The sequence below is a fragment of the Schistocerca piceifrons genome, chromosome 1 (genome assembly GCF_021461385.2).
Source record: "Schistocerca piceifrons isolate TAMUIC-IGC-003096 chromosome 1, iqSchPice1.1, whole genome shotgun sequence".
NCBI lineage: Eukaryota > Metazoa > Arthropoda > Insecta > Orthoptera > Acrididae > Schistocerca > Schistocerca piceifrons.
In genome coordinates this window covers 662,342,508-662,359,146 of record NC_060138.1, presented here as the reverse complement: position 1 = coordinate 662,359,146, position 16,639 = coordinate 662,342,508, and the positions used below count along the sequence as shown (strand labels likewise).

Here is a 16,639-nt window from a genome sequence, read left to right as displayed (position 1 = left end):
TCTTCTGAGGTCATCAGTCCCCTAGAACTTAGAACTACTGAAACCTAACTAACCTAAGGACATCACACACATCCATGCTCGAGGCAGGATTCGAACCTGCGACCGTAGCGGTCGCGCGGTTCCAGACTGAAGCGCCTAGAAACGCTCGGCCATCCCCGCCGGCAGTGGTTACACCAAATCACCAACCCGTGGTGGAAGACCCTATGCATTCATCGATGTTGTGAAACCCAGCTCGTTTGTGAACACGCGGCAAACAGGCACCAGTCTCCCCATTTCCTGTCTTCCTAAATGCGTTAGATACTTTCATATTGTCGTCCAATGAACAAAATACGAGCATATAGACTATCTAATTCTCCTTTACTACTCTGCTGTTCACACTTAAGTGCTTGACAGGTGTTCATCGAACCACCGTCAGACTACTTCTCCACCGTTCTACTCTCGAATAGGAGATCTAATTTCTCTTACTTTATTGGTTGGTTGATTCGGTGGAGGCGACCAAACAGCGAGGTCATCGGTCCCATCGGATTAGGGAAGGATGGGGAAGAAAGCTGGCCGTGCCCTTTCAAAGGAACCATCCCGGCATTTGCCTGAAGCGATTTAGGCAAATCATGGAAAACCTAGATCAAGATTTTCTTGATGCAATAATTCACCAACAGCCGTATGTATTGTAGAAATTTATTTTATTTTATGAACTTCTATGTGCTACCAGTTTCGGCATTACATTGATGCCATCTTCAGGCCCCACTCGTCATAGTCGTGAAATCTCTATACACACTGGATCAGTGAATCAAATCGTCCTGAAACAGCTCAGTCTGTGTCGCCTGGCCACCAAGAGCTGTTGCAGGACGATTTAATTCACTGATCCAGTTATATGGCTCTTTCGTGTATAGCGATTTCACGACTATGACGAGTGGGGCCTGAAGATGGCATCAATGTAATGCCGAAACTGGTAGCACATAGAAGTTCATAAAATAAAATAAATTTCTACAATACATACGGCTGTTGGTAAATTATTGCATCAAGAAGTTCATGCCAGCCGTCGTCCCACGATCCATAATGGATCAACGAAGACTAGATCAAGATGGCCAGACGCGGGTTTGAACCCTCGTCCTCCCGAATGCGAGTCCTGTGCGCTAACCACTGCCCCATCTCGCTCGGTTCTCTCACATTATTACGGTGACAAATACACCCCTATATAGATGGGCGCCAGCAATGTATTTTCGCATTCAGTGGAGAAAGTCACTGATTGAAATTTCGTGAAAATATCTCTTTGCAATGAAAAACGCCTTTCCAGAATGAAATTTCCACTCTGCAGTGGAGTGTGAAGTGCTATGAAACTTCCTGGTAGATTAAAACTGTGTTACAGGCCGAGACTCGAACTCGGGACCTTTGCCTTTCGCGGGAATGTGGTCTACCATCTGGACTACCCAAGCATGACCCACGATTCGTCCTCACAGCTTCAATTCCACCAGGTCCCGAGTTCGAGTCTCGGTCCGGCACACAGTTTTAATCTGCCAGTAAATTTCAAAAATGCCTTTGTTTCAATGTCTGACACCCCAACTCGTATATCACACTTGCGTCACTTTCTCCCCTACTTCGCGATGTCCTGTATCAATACTGTCTCAAAAAGTCTCTTACCGTGCAGCAGTATCCCAGAAGAGGGCAGGCAAATGCTGTATCTTCTAAGTATTCTGCCAATAAAAGACAGTTATAGGTACGCCTTCCCCACAACATTATCTATCTGATCGTTCCAATTTAAGTTGTTCGTAATTTTAATTCCTTTGTACTTACTTGTATTGACAGCTTTTTAATATCTGCTATTTGATGTGTAACCGAAATTTAACGGATTCCAGTCAATTGGCACTTTTCACGCCCTACAGACATCTTGCCTAAATCATATTGCAATTGGTTTTGATGTTGTAGGGATTTTACTAAATGGTAGACGATAGCATCATATGCTAACAGCTTAATAGGGTTGTTCAGACTCTCTTCTAAATCGTGTACATAGATTAGGAACAGCAGAGGGCCTATAACACTTCCCTGAGAAACGACAGATATTACTTCTGTTTTAATCGATGACATTCCGTCAGTTACTATGAACTGTGACGTTTCAGACAGCAAATCACGAATCCTGTCACACAACTGAGACGATACTCCACAGGCACACAATTAGATTAGAAATCGCTTATGGGAAATGGTGTCAAAAGCGTTCTGGAAATACTGAATCAATCTCACGTTTCCTGTGATAGCAGTCATTACTTCATCTAAATAAATGGCCAATTGTCTTTCACAAGAACAATATTTTCTGAATCCGTGTTGACTAGGTGTCAATAGATGATTTTCTTCGAGGTAATTTATAATGTTCGAAAAACACTGTATGTTCATAAATCCTACTGCCAATGGACGTCAGTGTTATGGGTCTGAAATTTTCGGATTACTCCAGTTTCCTTTTTTGTGTCTTTGTGTGACCTTTACAAATTTCCATTTCTTAGGAACGGATCTTTCGTCGAGAGAATGGTTGTACATGGTTGCTAAGTATAGAGCTACTACATCAGCACATTCTCAGAGGAAGTCGATGTTATTCACTCGAGAGCGGGAGAAATGACTTTATTAAATAAATTAAGTTGCTTCGCTACATCATGGATATCTACTACCAAGTTACTTATGTTTGCAGCTCTTCTCGATTCGAATCCTAGAATATTTGGTTCGTCTTCTGTGGTGAGATAATTTCAGAAAACCGTGTGCTGTAGCCGCTTTAGTGGCACTGTCGTCGGTTTCATAACCATTGCTATCGTGCAGCGAAGGTATTGTTTGTGGCTTCGCACTAGTGTACTTTACATACAATCAGAATGTCTTTGGATTTTCGGCCATATGTCGAGCCAGAGTTTCTTTGTGGTACCTGTTAAAAGCACCTGGCATTGAACTCCGCGCTAAATTTCAGAGTTCTGTAAAACATCGTCAGTGTTAAAGTATTTGCGTTCTTTTAAGTCTGCCATTCTTTTTTTCGTTGTTTCTGCAGCAGATTTCTGAACTATTTGGCGTACACAGTTCCACGAAAAATCCTACAAATTTAAAGGCTGCCACTACAACTTACTACCTTGGGAGTACGGCTATGAAGAACTTAAACTGGGACTGTAATGCCCTGAATCTGATAAGACCGGGCTCAAGGCGACAACACAAAAGAATCAGGCCGACTGGCCTAGGACCATCAAAAGCCTGTTGCTGAGAGTTAACAATAAGGTGAAAACAAAAAGAACAACAATGGAGATGGCACGACAGAATAGTCAAACAACGAGCGTAAACTTGGGATGTGACGAATCCAGAAATCAAAACAACTATGTGTAGCGAAATTAATACAAGACCACAGTGAAATCACCACTGAGGATAGAAGTGCTCCTTTCAAAGGAAGCTAGCCAGAGGAGCGAGCCCCTTTGGCCAGCTCTGCAGCAGTGATGCCAGCGCTTACGGATGAAGCACTGCTGCCTAGAAGCGGCCAATGAATTCCATGCCCTCCGGTGGGCCTTAAAAGTCGCCAGCCCAGGCTACCAGATTACCCCCCCCCCCCCTCCCTGGCCCAGAAACCTGGGTATAGCTCCAGAAGGAAATTGGATGACGCTTTCGGAGGTGAACTGGTCACACAGTTGGTGTCCCAGCACTTAAGCCCACTTATGGGTTGTTAGATTAAGAATCCACCACAACGAGTGACAAATCCTAGAAATGGGCCCTCTAAATCCAAATGAATACAATCCCAAGGGCGAAGAGGGTGGAGCGGCACAAGTGGCACTGGCCAGTAGGCATACTGCCAATGTCCACGATGGAGGAGTTGTAAAACCTGAGGTCACAAGGCAGTTGGTTCGGATCTCTGGATCGGTGTTCTTTGAAAAGTACTTGAACCACCCATGGGGAATACAGTTCACTACACAGTGTATGAAACACTTGCAGCTCGTGGCTGTAGCGATCCGAGCAGCCATAATGGGAAACACTTTCAAAGCATGTCACTGTTCCACATCTACCTGGAAACATGAGGTTTCCTGTTGGTCCAAGCCTGGGTGTAGCCCTGCAGGCAGGTGAGTTAGAGCATCAGATTTTGCATGTTCTGCTGTGGGTTTGTACTTAATAGTATAATTATAGAAACTGAGGAAAAGTGCCCAGCGCAGGACCCATTGTGCTGTCCACTCTGGAAGTTGGGAGTACAACGCATAGAATTCGACCAGTGGTTTGTGGTCCACAGTGAGTGTAACCTTGGTCACGAATAGATAAATGTGGAACTTCTTAATTGCACAGATAATCGCCAAAGCATCTTTTTTGTCAGTAAGTTCTTTGAATAACTGTCGGCATCTTTGACGCATGGGTGATTGGTTGCTCGGTGCTGTCATGATTCTGATGTGCTAAGACACCACCAATGCCGTAAGGAGAGGCATCTGCTGCAAAAAAAAAAAGTGGATGTGATGGGGAAAAGGGCATAAGGCAGGGTGCCGTGCATAGCAGATCAAAGTGTGTCCAGCCGGCTGCGGTGACCGTGCGGTTTTAGGCACTGCAGTCTGGAACCGCGGGACTGCTATGGTCACAGGTTCGAATCCTGCCTCTGGGATGGATGTGTGTGATGTCCTTAGGTTAGTTAGGTTTAAGTAGTTCTAAGTTCTAGGGGACTGATGACCTAAGCTGTTAAGTCCCATAGTGCTCGGAGCCATTTGAACCATTTTGAACCAAAGTGTGTCCACAGTCAGCCATGCACCTGTAATGAATTCCCTTTTTCTGCAGCTGGTTTAGCAGACCCATAATATGAGCCACTTGGAGAAGGAACTTAAAATAATAACTCACTTTCCCCGAAAAAGCCTGTAGCTCCTCTAAGTTTTGGAGGTGCTGGAGACAGTCAATAACTGCTACAGTACTGTCAGTGAGCTGGAGCCCTTCTTTGCTGAGCAAGTATCCAAGGTGTTCCATTTGTTCCTGAGAAAACTGGCATTTGTGTAAGTGGGACTTGAACCCTGCGTCTGTGCCAAGGTTGCACAGATGGCCCTGACGTGTAATGTCCATGACAATTAATCTAGGTAGTTAGTGCAAGCAGAGATGGACATGGTTAACTGTTCCAGCTATCTCTGGTAGACTGCCAGAGCAGAAGAGGTCCCAAAACTCAAACGCTTGTATAACCGAAGGGAGTGTTAATAACGACAATGATTCACGATTCCTCTTCCAGCGGTATCTGAAAATATGCCGTGGCCAAATTTATCCAGCTATGTGAGAAGGTCCTTTGGACTCCGTATTGGGTATTTATTGTCCATTTAAGTCTCTGTAGGGCTGTATGGAGCCATTTGGTTTCCTGGCCACTACCAAGGGTGTGGCCCAAGCACTGGTTCTAAGAGATTCAATCACTCCTGTTTCGGGAAGATGATCGAATTCCTGCTTAACGGCTGCCTGTAGGGAGATGGGAATGTGTCGCGCCCAGCAGAAAATGGGGCCAATGTGTGGAAACACAGAGATATTAGGCTGAAAATCTGTGGATACCCTAGGCCAGGCGCTAATATAGGTGCGAAAGCAGTACAAGGTCGTGAAGTTGCTCTAAAAGATCTGTGTCAGAGACGATCTGAAACGAATCAGAGAGCCCAAACAATGAGAGACATCCAGACCGAAAATGTTTCCTGGTGAGTGACTAAGGACAATGAACAACGTCATCAGCCGTCCTACATTTTCGTGCGCAGTGGTGATTGTGAATTGAACCCAAAGAGGAATCGAACTGTCACAACACCCTACCATCGTACGAGAGGGTGCGGACAACTCAGGGGAACCCAGTCGAGATTAGACTCTCACCTGGAAGCAGGCTTCTTGATTGGCAGATATGCAACTTGATCGCCGTGTGATATCCAATTCGAACGCTCCAGTTCATATTACCGGATCGGGAGTCAACTGAACCACTACGTATCGATGGAAAGAATCTGCAATGAGGTTTTGCAAGGCAAGTTTGCGCATTTGAAATCGCAACGGAGACTCAAGCTTTGCAAATCGATCACCCACGAGCGATATGACTGACCAGATTACTTTAGTATTAATAAAACTCGAGGCGCGACGCGACTACGTAGAATCATTGCGGGTAATAATTCGGAAGCAACAAACACGTCTTCTCGAAGTGAGTGTGACGGAGTTCGAGAGTGGAACCAACTTCTTCTGTAAAGAAAACTTACCTGGAGAAGCCCAAGAAAGATGCGCGACCGTTGAAGAGCGTCATCAGAGGCCCGAAAATCTGCATAATGCGGTTTCAGCCGCTCAAAACTCGTGTCCAAACCCTCTTTGGCGTCGTTAAATTACGGAAACGCGGGTGAACGACTCTCTACCTGTTAAATGACCTCATCCTGGATGGGTTGGGTATCCTGAATCTGCAGTTGATCTTCCGCAAGTTGAATTTCCTGACAGACCAACTCAATTTCCTGCTAGAACTGCTATTATAATTCCTGCTGCAAGAACAGGTGTTGCTGTTACTGCCAGTCTTTTTCCTCGTCGCCAGTTATAGTGACCGGAATCTGACGAGACCGCAGACGACTCGATAACTCGCGGAAACTGGACAAGAGCCGTCAGTATCGAATCACCGAGAGTTAACAGGAAAGCAACAACAAGAGGAAGGACGACGCAGTTTCGTAACACGTCGAACGAGTAAACCAACTGAGAACCTGAGACGTAATAAATCCGGAAATGAAAAAAGCTGTGTATGGCGAGATCAATACGACAGCGCAGTGAAATCAGGACTGAGAACCGAGTTTTTTTTTTCTTTATTGTATTTCAATTCCCCATCGGGGCGGGCTGGTTGCAGCATATGTGTTGCTCTTCAGCCGAAAGACATAGAAAAAACAATAGAAGACTGTTAAAAGTACACAAAGGAGAGAATATGGTGAACATAGATATAAAAAAGGGGGAACATCATGGAAGGCAATAGACAAAAAAAGGGGCGACTGTAAAATGGAGATAAAAACCGTAAAAAAGTAGCGCACACAAGAAATCACACACTGGGACAATTAAAAGAACACAAGGCACAGTATGTCTGGAACATGAAAGTATCGACGGATGGCATAGCACATAACAAACACTGACAGCAAACCTCAAGGCAGCACAAAATTAAAATCACACCTCTTGACGCACAGGAGAAACAGCACTAAACACAACACTGACGTGGCACACTGACGATGATCAAAACAGAGGATCTGCCAGGCGCAAGGAGATGAGGGAGACCGGAAGAAGGGAGGGAGGGAGGGAAGGAGGGGAAGAGAGGGGGGAGATGGGTGGGGGGCGTGCTGAAGAGGGCCAGGTAGGGAGGGATGTGGGAGGGAAAAAGGCAAGTATGGGGTGCAGGGTCTCAGGGGGGGGGGGGAAGGAGGAAAATACGCTCTGGAAGAAGGAGGGGAGAGGAAAAAGGGGGCCCTGGGGAGGGGGGGGGGGACAAGGCCAGGTTACAGTTGGAAGGAAGGGTAGATGTCACGGCGAAGTTCATCACCCGGGACGGGGAGGCGCTGGAAATTGCCCTGATGAAGGGGATGGAGGGTGTGGAGGTGGAGAGAGGGAGTGATACAGCGATAGAGGTGTGGCAACGGGCGGGGGGGGGGGGGGGTGGAGAGGAAGGAGGAAACCAGAGGGTGGGGGGGATCAAGCCTGCGGACAATGTAAAGGATGCGGAGATGTTGGAGGAACAGGAGGAGGTGGGGGAAGGGGATGAGTTCATACAGGAGCCGTGTGGGAGAAGGAAGGCGGATATGGAACGCAAGGCGGAGCGCATGGCATTCGAGGATTTGGAGGGTCTCGTAAAAGCGGGTGGCTGCGGAGATCCAGGCAACGCTGACATAACAGAGGATAGGACGGATGAGGGATTTGTAGGTGTGGAGGATCGCAGAAGGATGCAATCCCCATGTCCGGCCAGACAGGAGTTTCAGAAGGCGGAGGCGAGAATGGGCTTCCTGCTGGAAGGTCTGGAGGTGAGGGGTCCAGGTGAGGTGTCGGTCGAGGGTGTGGCCAAGGTATCTCAGGGTGGGGGTGAAGGACCGAGTTGCTGCGCTGCTAGCTTTAAAGAGCGGCCGCGAGCACATAGGAGCACAGAGGAGCGTGCCTCTGCGGCCAGCGCTGCAGTAGCGACGCCAGCGCCAATTGATGCAGACCTCCAGCTAGCGGCCGCCACTCAATTCTGTGCTCTCTGGCGGGGCTTCAGAATCGCCACGCCGGGATACCACAACAACGACCATGTACAGGGTCAGTCTGAAAAGCGTTGCAGGATAGGTTGTGCTGAGAAATAATTGGGAAGAAAAAGATTTGCTACGTTGCTCCACATTAATTAGTATTGAGGCTAGCCAATCAGGGCGCTGAGCGCTCCGATTCAAGGGGCCCTCCAGATATATTTGGTGTCAGAAGTTCTCATAGCATGGACGATAGTACACGAGACTGCTCTGCCTTTGGCTCGGGTCCGACTCTTACTGCCGTCCCATGTCCAACTTCTGTATCGCTTTCTTGTTTGATTTGAGGAAGCCAAACGAAGAATACGTTTGGCGACACTGTCTCTGGTGGACCGCTGCGCGCAACGGCCTGATCGGCTAACTCGGAAACGGTGCAACGTATCGAATTTTTTTCTTAAGGATTATTACTTAGCGCAACCTACAGCACTCTTAACAAGCCTTTCAGGCAGTTTCTGACCACGCTGTGGATAATGTTGCGGGAAAGGCGAACCAAAGACTGCGTTTTATTGGCAGCACATTTCGAAGATGCAACGTATCGCCTAAGGGACTGCCTACACTATGCTTGTACTTCCTCTTACCGACTTCTTTTAAATGCGGTATGCTTTTATCGTTGCTTCTGAAACAGTGTTTTGACCTGTTTTACGTACCAAGAGTGACCTGTTCCATCTCTTATTAATTTATTTGGTATAAATCTCTCAATTGCCAGCTATATTACCTCTCTGAATTCCAGCCACATCTGGTCTACTTGCACATAGTTTGTTTGGAACAAATGAAGACGGCCTCTAAAAAGGCGCCAACTGAATTATGATCTGCTTTTTTAAATAGATAACTTTTGCGATTATTTTTAGTAGATTTGTATTTTACAGTATTCAACCTCGCTACCACGACCTTATGGTCACTAATCCCTGTATCTGTCATGATGCTCTCTGTTTTCTCAGGAGTCTTTGTCGCAAAGAGGTCAAGCATGTTTTCGCAACCATTTACTCCGCGAGTGGCCTTTTGAACTAATAGCGCAACATAATTTTCGGAGTATGCATTTAGTACAATTTCGGACCATGTTTTATGCTTACAACAAATTTTAAACAAGTTTTTTCGTCAACATGTAGAGTCTAGATGGAAGTCACCGCCAATTATGATTGAAGAGTCGGATGAGACTAAAATCTTCCTTGGAACCTTCATCAACTGTATTAGATAGTCGGATATTAGAGCAACTTTTTGATCCATCTGGAGAGTTCCTGGCAAATAAAACGCAGCATATCGTTCTTAACGAAGAAAAAACTTCTGACGCAACTGTAGCTTCAGGCATATCCGACAGGAGTGTTAATAATCCCATTATTGTTGGCTACAAAGCAGGAAGACCTGTATATGCTCAGTGCTTGGTGCGGAGATTAACATTTGGCTCTCAAAATAAATGTAACATATTGCGCGTAAATAGGGGGAAACATAACAAGTTTGATTACATGGCTGCAGAACAATCACTGGAAACAGTCACATCCATTGAATACAAAGGAATACGCGCAAGGAGCGATTTAAAATTGAACAACCACAAGAAACTAATTGTAGGGAAGGCAGATGCCAGACATAGTCATTGGAAGAATATCCTACTAGTACAGTTTACCCGTAAAGGAGATAGCTCACAAAGCCTGCGTTCCACCAACACTTGAGTATTGCTTCGGAGTATGGCACTCGTACCAGGTAGTACAGGGAAAGTAGAAAAGATCCAAAAAAGAATTCCGCAGTTCATCACAGGTTCGTTTAGTACGGACGAAGGTATCACGCAGATGTTCAAGCAGCACCTATGACAAGCGCTACAACAGAGGCGTTTTGCATCACAGTGCGGTTTACTACTGAAATTCTGAGAGCGTATGTTCCTAAAAGAGTCAACGAGCATATTACTTCACCCTGGATATGTCTTGCGAGGAGACCAAGCAAATAAATTGAGAAAGATTTGTGATCATACAGAGGCTTACCAGCAGGCGCTCCTGCATGCCATCCACTGCTGTAACAGTAAAGGGGGAAAAGAGGGGGGGGGGGAAGGGAGATTAGATAGTGGTACACGAAATGGAGTATAGACATAGACATGAAATATATGTACTTATAGCTATAGACGTAGATTTATAGAAGCGTCATCAACAAACTCATTTAGATCACTCCACTGTCGTCTTGTAACTGAAACAATAATTTCATACTCCGTGAGGTGGAAGGCGGCAGCGTTGCAGCACTTACAATATTCCTTCTCGTCTTCTTTTCGAGAATTCACACGAAATGTCTGTTACAATCATCTACCTGGTCTGTTATATGCGAGAGTGATGATTTCGCTACACCATGCGTTAATTTCACTGTCGAGAAGGAAACATTTACAGTCGGACGTTAATCCATTTTCTATAGCCCTGCACCTGTGAAGTTCACCGTATCAGCGACTAATTAGTCACAACTCTTTCACTATTGATTTTAGCCCTCTATCTACCTGACTGCAATCACATAAACTCCTTCTTGGACATCAGACCGTAAATTGTACACCCCTGACAGTCTCGACTTAATCATCTCGTTCCTTGCTACGTCCTCAGATCAAAACAAACAATAGAATAATAATTAGAGAAGTATGGGGCTACAGTAACACAAACAAACGCTTTACTTTCCACAAAAATGATTTCCAATTTAACAACTTAGGGAAGTGCGACCCTATGATCAAAACTATCTTGCTTTCACTTCTGTCAAACAACAGAGAGCTGGCATAAAAAGGTAACAGCATGTGTAGGCTAAGACACAAACTCTCACCTTCGATAACTGGAATTTTGTGAAAGATCTGTAACCTTTCTTCACACCTCGCATGCGGTCAACCATGCGTTAACCCCTCTGCAAAGTTAAGATTGCGCTGACATCATGGAAATTCTCTGATAACTGACGCAGTCCAAAAGTCTCTGCCAAGAGTTTTCTACGAACGCTATTTAAGATCCAAACAATACTAGGCTTACGGAAAGAAAACATAAGTTAACATTATTTGGAGGCTCCAAGATGTTCTCTTGGCGTGGTAAAGGCTACAAATTGTACACTGCGTTCTAAATGGCGAAAATTATCCGTAATTGTGGAGGTTTCTCCCAATTAAAAACACCGATAATCTACTGCTATGAAAGCTGGGCTTAGAAATGACTGTTCTCTGGTGGTTCGGGACCAGTTTCATTACATCATCATCATCACCATTTATCGATATCACTCGTGATGGAAAACAAAAGTCTACCAAAATATTCGTTTAGTCATTTTTTGTTTACCAAGTAGTCTATCTCCATCCGTTTCTTCTACTCTCTCGTATTTTAACTTCAATGATGAATTCCCAATTGTTCTTAGTCTTTCACGGTTTCTGCTGTTTGTAACACTCTTGTCCATCTCCTGTTCCTCAATAGTGTCTGCTCATTGCCTATATTTCTTTATTGCTAGACATCCAATTTAATAATTCTCCAATAAGTCCTCATTAGATATTACAATTGGTCATCCGCCACCAATAATTTGTTGGAGATACGTGTTCATGATATATGGTTGACTGTACTTTCATTACAGTTTCTTCTTGTAAGTTTTTGCCACATCGTTCTGAATTTTCCTCAGGTCGTCCTATAAAATATGGCAAAGTTATTATCTGTCCTACAAAATGAAGAAGCGTCTGGACAAATTGTATTAGATGACATTAAGAAGCAAGCACTGAACAACTCACTATGCCCCGTCAACTTTAAATGCTAGTTTCTGCCACACTGACACGCTCTCTTAAGGTGGTTATGACCAGAGAAGTTACGTGGCCACAGCATGTTGTATTTTTTTCGTTTCTTATTGCGCACACCTGTCAGCACCTCTCCCGCCCAACAAATGTCTCCCCTCTCGTCGTAATAGTAAGACAAGATTCTTAACATGTTTCTGCCCACCCATAAAATGAAAATTTCCTCAGAGTTTTTCTCCATTGAATCTATCGAACTCTGGAACTCCGGCACAAGTTTTCACTAGTCACCGTTGACTTTATTTCAGTGTCCAATTTCGGCCGATGTCTTTGTTCCTCTTTAAACCTCGTACATATTAAACGATTAAACTTTCATTCCTTTCGGAACTGATGTCCATAGTATACATCAGAATGGCGTATAATCGAACGGTCACGAATATGATTCAAATGGCTCAGAACACTATGGGACTTAACATCTGAGGTCATAAGTCCCCTAGAACTTAGAACTACTTAAACCTAACTACCCTAAGGACAGCACACACATCCATGCCCAAGGCAGGATTCGAACCTGCGACCGTAGCGGTCGCGCGGTTCCAGACTGAAGCACCTAGAACCGCTCGGCTACAGTGGCCGGCGGTCACTAATACCACACACTGTTACTTTGATTGTGGCATGCAAGTAAACAGCCTACGGATGTCATCTTGAGGATTGTCTTCCTGTAACTGATATACATCCTGTCTCATTTCATGAACACTACTGGCTAGAGGCTGGCTTCCCATCGCATCCTAGACATGCTTGGGGGAACTTGCAGGCCGGTTAAGTGCCCTTACATTCTTCGAGGCGTTTACGGAGTGATCTACAGCGTGCAGTCTTGCATTGTCCTGGTGGAATATTCAACTTTTTATCCTGGTCGTGAAGGGTATGATAACAGAGCTTATCATTCCTGCCGCATGCCAGCGAGTATTCAGCTCCCATTCACAACTACCCAATAACTCCTGTTAAGCCGTATCCAGTTGCTCCCTGCACCATGATTTGAGTAGTTGGACAGGTACGACTCTCGAGAATCGCTGAATCGTACGGACGTACACCGGGTCGTCGACGGACGCGTTGGTGCTGATCTGATCGCCACAAACAGTAGCGATACTCGTCGATTAACACCACAGAAAACAACACAATGCTCCAATTGACTCGGCTGTACACCACGCAACTCTGTTGTGTCAGCAGTAAACAAAGCATGACATATCGAAATCTCAACCGAGCTCCCAATAACACACTACTGGCCATTAAAATTGCTACACCCCGAAGATGACGTGCTACAGACGCGAAATTTAACCGACAGGAGGAAGATGCTGTGATATGCAAATGATTAGCTTTTCAGTGCATTCACACAAGGTTGGCGCTGGTCGCGACACCTACTACGTGCTGACATGAGGAAAGTTTCCAACCGATTTCTCGTACACAAACAGCAGTTGACCGGCGTTGCCTTGCGAAACGTTGTTGTGATGCCTCGTGTAAGGAGGAGAAATGCGCACCATCACATTTCCGACTTTGATAAAGGTCGGATTGTAGCCTATCGCGATTGCGGTTTGTCGTATGACTGAAGAATATGGAATAGGTGGGTTCAGGAGGGTAATACGGAACGCCGTGCTGGATCCCAAAGGCCTCACATCACTAGCAGTCGAGATGACAGGCATCTTATCCGCATGGCTGTAACGGATCGTGCAGCCACGTCTCGGTCCCTGAGTCAACAGATGGGGACGTTTGCAAGACAACAACCATCTGCACGAACAGTTGGACGACGTTTGCAGCAGCACGGACTATCAGTTCGGAGACCATGGCTGCGGCTACCCTTGACGCTGCATCGCAGACAGGAGCCCCTGCGATCGTGTACTCAACGACGAACCTGGGTGCACGAATGGCAAAACGTCATTTTTTCGGGCGAATCCAGGTTCTGTTTACAGCATCATGATGGTCGCATCCGTGTTTGGCGACATCGCGGTGAACGCGCAGTGAAAGCGTGTATTCGTCATCGCCATACTGGCGTATCACCCGGCGTGCTGGTACGGGATGCCATTGGTTACATGTCTCGGTCACCTCTTGTTCGCATTGGCGGCTCTTTGAACAGTGGGCGTTACATTTCAGATGTGTTACGACCCGCGGCTCTACCCTTCATTCGATCCCTGCGAAAACCTATGTTTCAGCAGGATAATACACGACCGCATGTTGCAGGTCCTGTACGGACCTTTCTGGATACATGAAATGTTCGACTGCTGCCCTGGCCAGCACATTCTCCAGATCTCTCACCAACTGAAAACGTCTGGTCAATGGTGGCCGAGCAACTGGTTCGTCACAATACGCCATTCACTACTCTTGATGAACTGTGGTGTCGTGTTGAAGCTGCATGGGCAGCTATACCAGTAGACGCCATCCAAGCTCTGTCTGACTCAATGCCCAGGCGTATCAAGGCCGTTATTACGGCCAGGGGTGGTTGTTCTGGGTACTGATTTCTCAGGATCTATGTACCCAAATTGCGTGAAAATGTAATCACATGTCAGTTCTAGTATAATATGTTTGTCCAATGAATGCCCGTTTATTATCTGCATTTCTTCTTTGTGTAGAAATTTTAAAGGCCAGTAGTGTATATTCCCGACGGTTCATAGTGGTGTCACTCTGCCTATAACCTCGAGCCGGATTCCAGTTGTTGTCTCCCATCTGTTCGTCAGTGTCTGTCGTACTATGCTACAATTTCTCGAAGGGTAAATCTTCTCTGCCACGCTGCTGACCTGAGACCAGCTGATTGCCACTCTTTCTGCAGTAATTCCACTGACTGATCGATTTGTCGGTATGGTGCTCCAGTGCTACGACCTTAAAACTCGAAACACGCCAATAAGCTGCACGCGCGCATCCTGTGGGACTGGTCATTTGCGACATGCTCCTGAAAAGTTCCAATAATGTAAGGAAGACCCAACAGGCATTATGTACTCACACCATTCAGCAGTTGTACCAGGGGCTTTGTCCTGTATTGAAAATAATGAAAATGAGCTCTCATAGGAACGAAATTTTAATTAATATCCCACACCCATAGAAATACTGAGAATGGTTAGGTGCAAGGACGTGTGGCAAGCGGAATAAGTAAATACAGACAAAACTGTTGCAGTGGAAACGGGGCAGACGACTCGTACGCGAACTACTCTGAGTGAGAAGCCTGCGGCAGGGCGGCGGCCCTCGCCCGGCGCCCCGCCCACGCGCCCAGCGGCGGCGCCCCCTGCAGTGCGGCGCCACGGCCGCCCCCACGGAGCGGCCCAGCTCGGCGCCAGTTCTCCGGCAGCCTACGTACCAGCCGTGCTGCGCGACCACGGTGCCTCGCTCTTCAGGCACAACGGAGAGACATTTGAGGCGTTCATGAGCCTTGCACACGTCGTGTAAACGACAGCGCGGGGAAAACTGTTGTCTTAATGAATATTTATCACTAGTGTACGCTTACTCTTCCTAGTTGATGTGTTTGTATATAATAAACATTTGCTAGAAAAACCTACGACATTTGTTCAGTTTTGTACTTTACTGCAACCTAATGAACGAAATACGTGCTTATAGAATAATAAAACGCGAATGGTACCTCATAGAAACTTAAGGTAGACAGAACTCGGTAAGAAACCTCCAGTGTCGAAGTGAAAGTTACGATAGCTGTACGATAAGAGTGTTGTGTATGAGGCGGAACTATGGGCCTCATGGAAAAAGGGTGACTTGGCTGAGTCACGCAATTTGACTCTTACAAGGAGACGACACGACTGTGGGGTCAGGGATTTGTCCGCAATGTTGTGTGGTAAAAGAGGACCCCTAACACCTCATGTGGTTAAAATATTAGGACGCACTACTCGGAAAATCCCGAGAAAAATCGATCCAAAGTTTCTTAGGTGCCGTATAAGTATAAAATGTTAGTTTAATGCCGAGCCGTCGTTTAGCCTACATGGATGCCGGCACGGTAGCTCAGCGTGTTCGGTCAGAGAGCCGGTTGGCCTCTGTAATAAAAAACTGAGTGGAAGGATCAACCACCGAACTTGAATAGGATGTCTTGCGACGTCCGCAACGACCAAACACAACGATCACCGCGAACAAAAAACATGGTTAGCGTTCGGAAATTTATGCCAGAGGTCTTGGGTTCGATTCCTCCTTCTGTTACTTGCAAAATTGCAGCGCACTGTTGCAGGAGAATCGTGAAATTAATTCCCGGGAAGATTATATAAAAATTCGTTCTATAATTCACCATCAATTTTCGTCACCAATATTCCGAGACATGATTCAATTTTCCTGGTTTGCCTCAAAATTATCAGAAACTCAAATATTTTCGTAAATTTTAATGGGGCATGTTTTTGTACAGATTTATTGCAAACGCTCTGTGATTGTAAAAAATTCGCTTTCATATGTTGCGCAAGATGTCGCAAAAACTATTGCTTTGTTTTTACGATAATTACCACTGCGGTTCTTGTTTATAATTATTATATGTATAAAAATTGAATGTTTCCCAATCGACTTTGCTATTCTGATTAAAAACGCAATGTTTCTCCTCATATACTTTACAATGAAAAATGGGAAACCAACCGCCATGAATTGTGTTGTTGGACAAAAAGAAAATAATTTTTATTCAATAATGTAACTAATTTGTTAAAGATAATGTAGGTTTGGGAAACTTTCTGAATAATTTGTGGAATAACAAAAAGAAAATGAAACA

General features: G+C 45.5%; 1 protein-coding gene across 1 annotated transcript in view; it reads left to right on the top strand.

Annotated features, from left to right (window-relative positions):
- LOC124805630 overlaps positions 1-15,445 on the top strand; it is a 99,931-nt gene extending 84,486 nt beyond the window's left edge. Inside the window, exon 5 of the mRNA XM_047266201.1 lies at positions 15,068-15,445. Within this exon, the coding sequence (XP_047122157.1) occupies positions 15,068-15,110 (43 nt within the window). The 3' untranslated portion in view covers positions 15,111-15,445. The remainder of the gene's footprint in view (positions 1-15,067) is intronic.
- Positions 15,446-16,639: the final 1,194 nt, after the last annotated feature.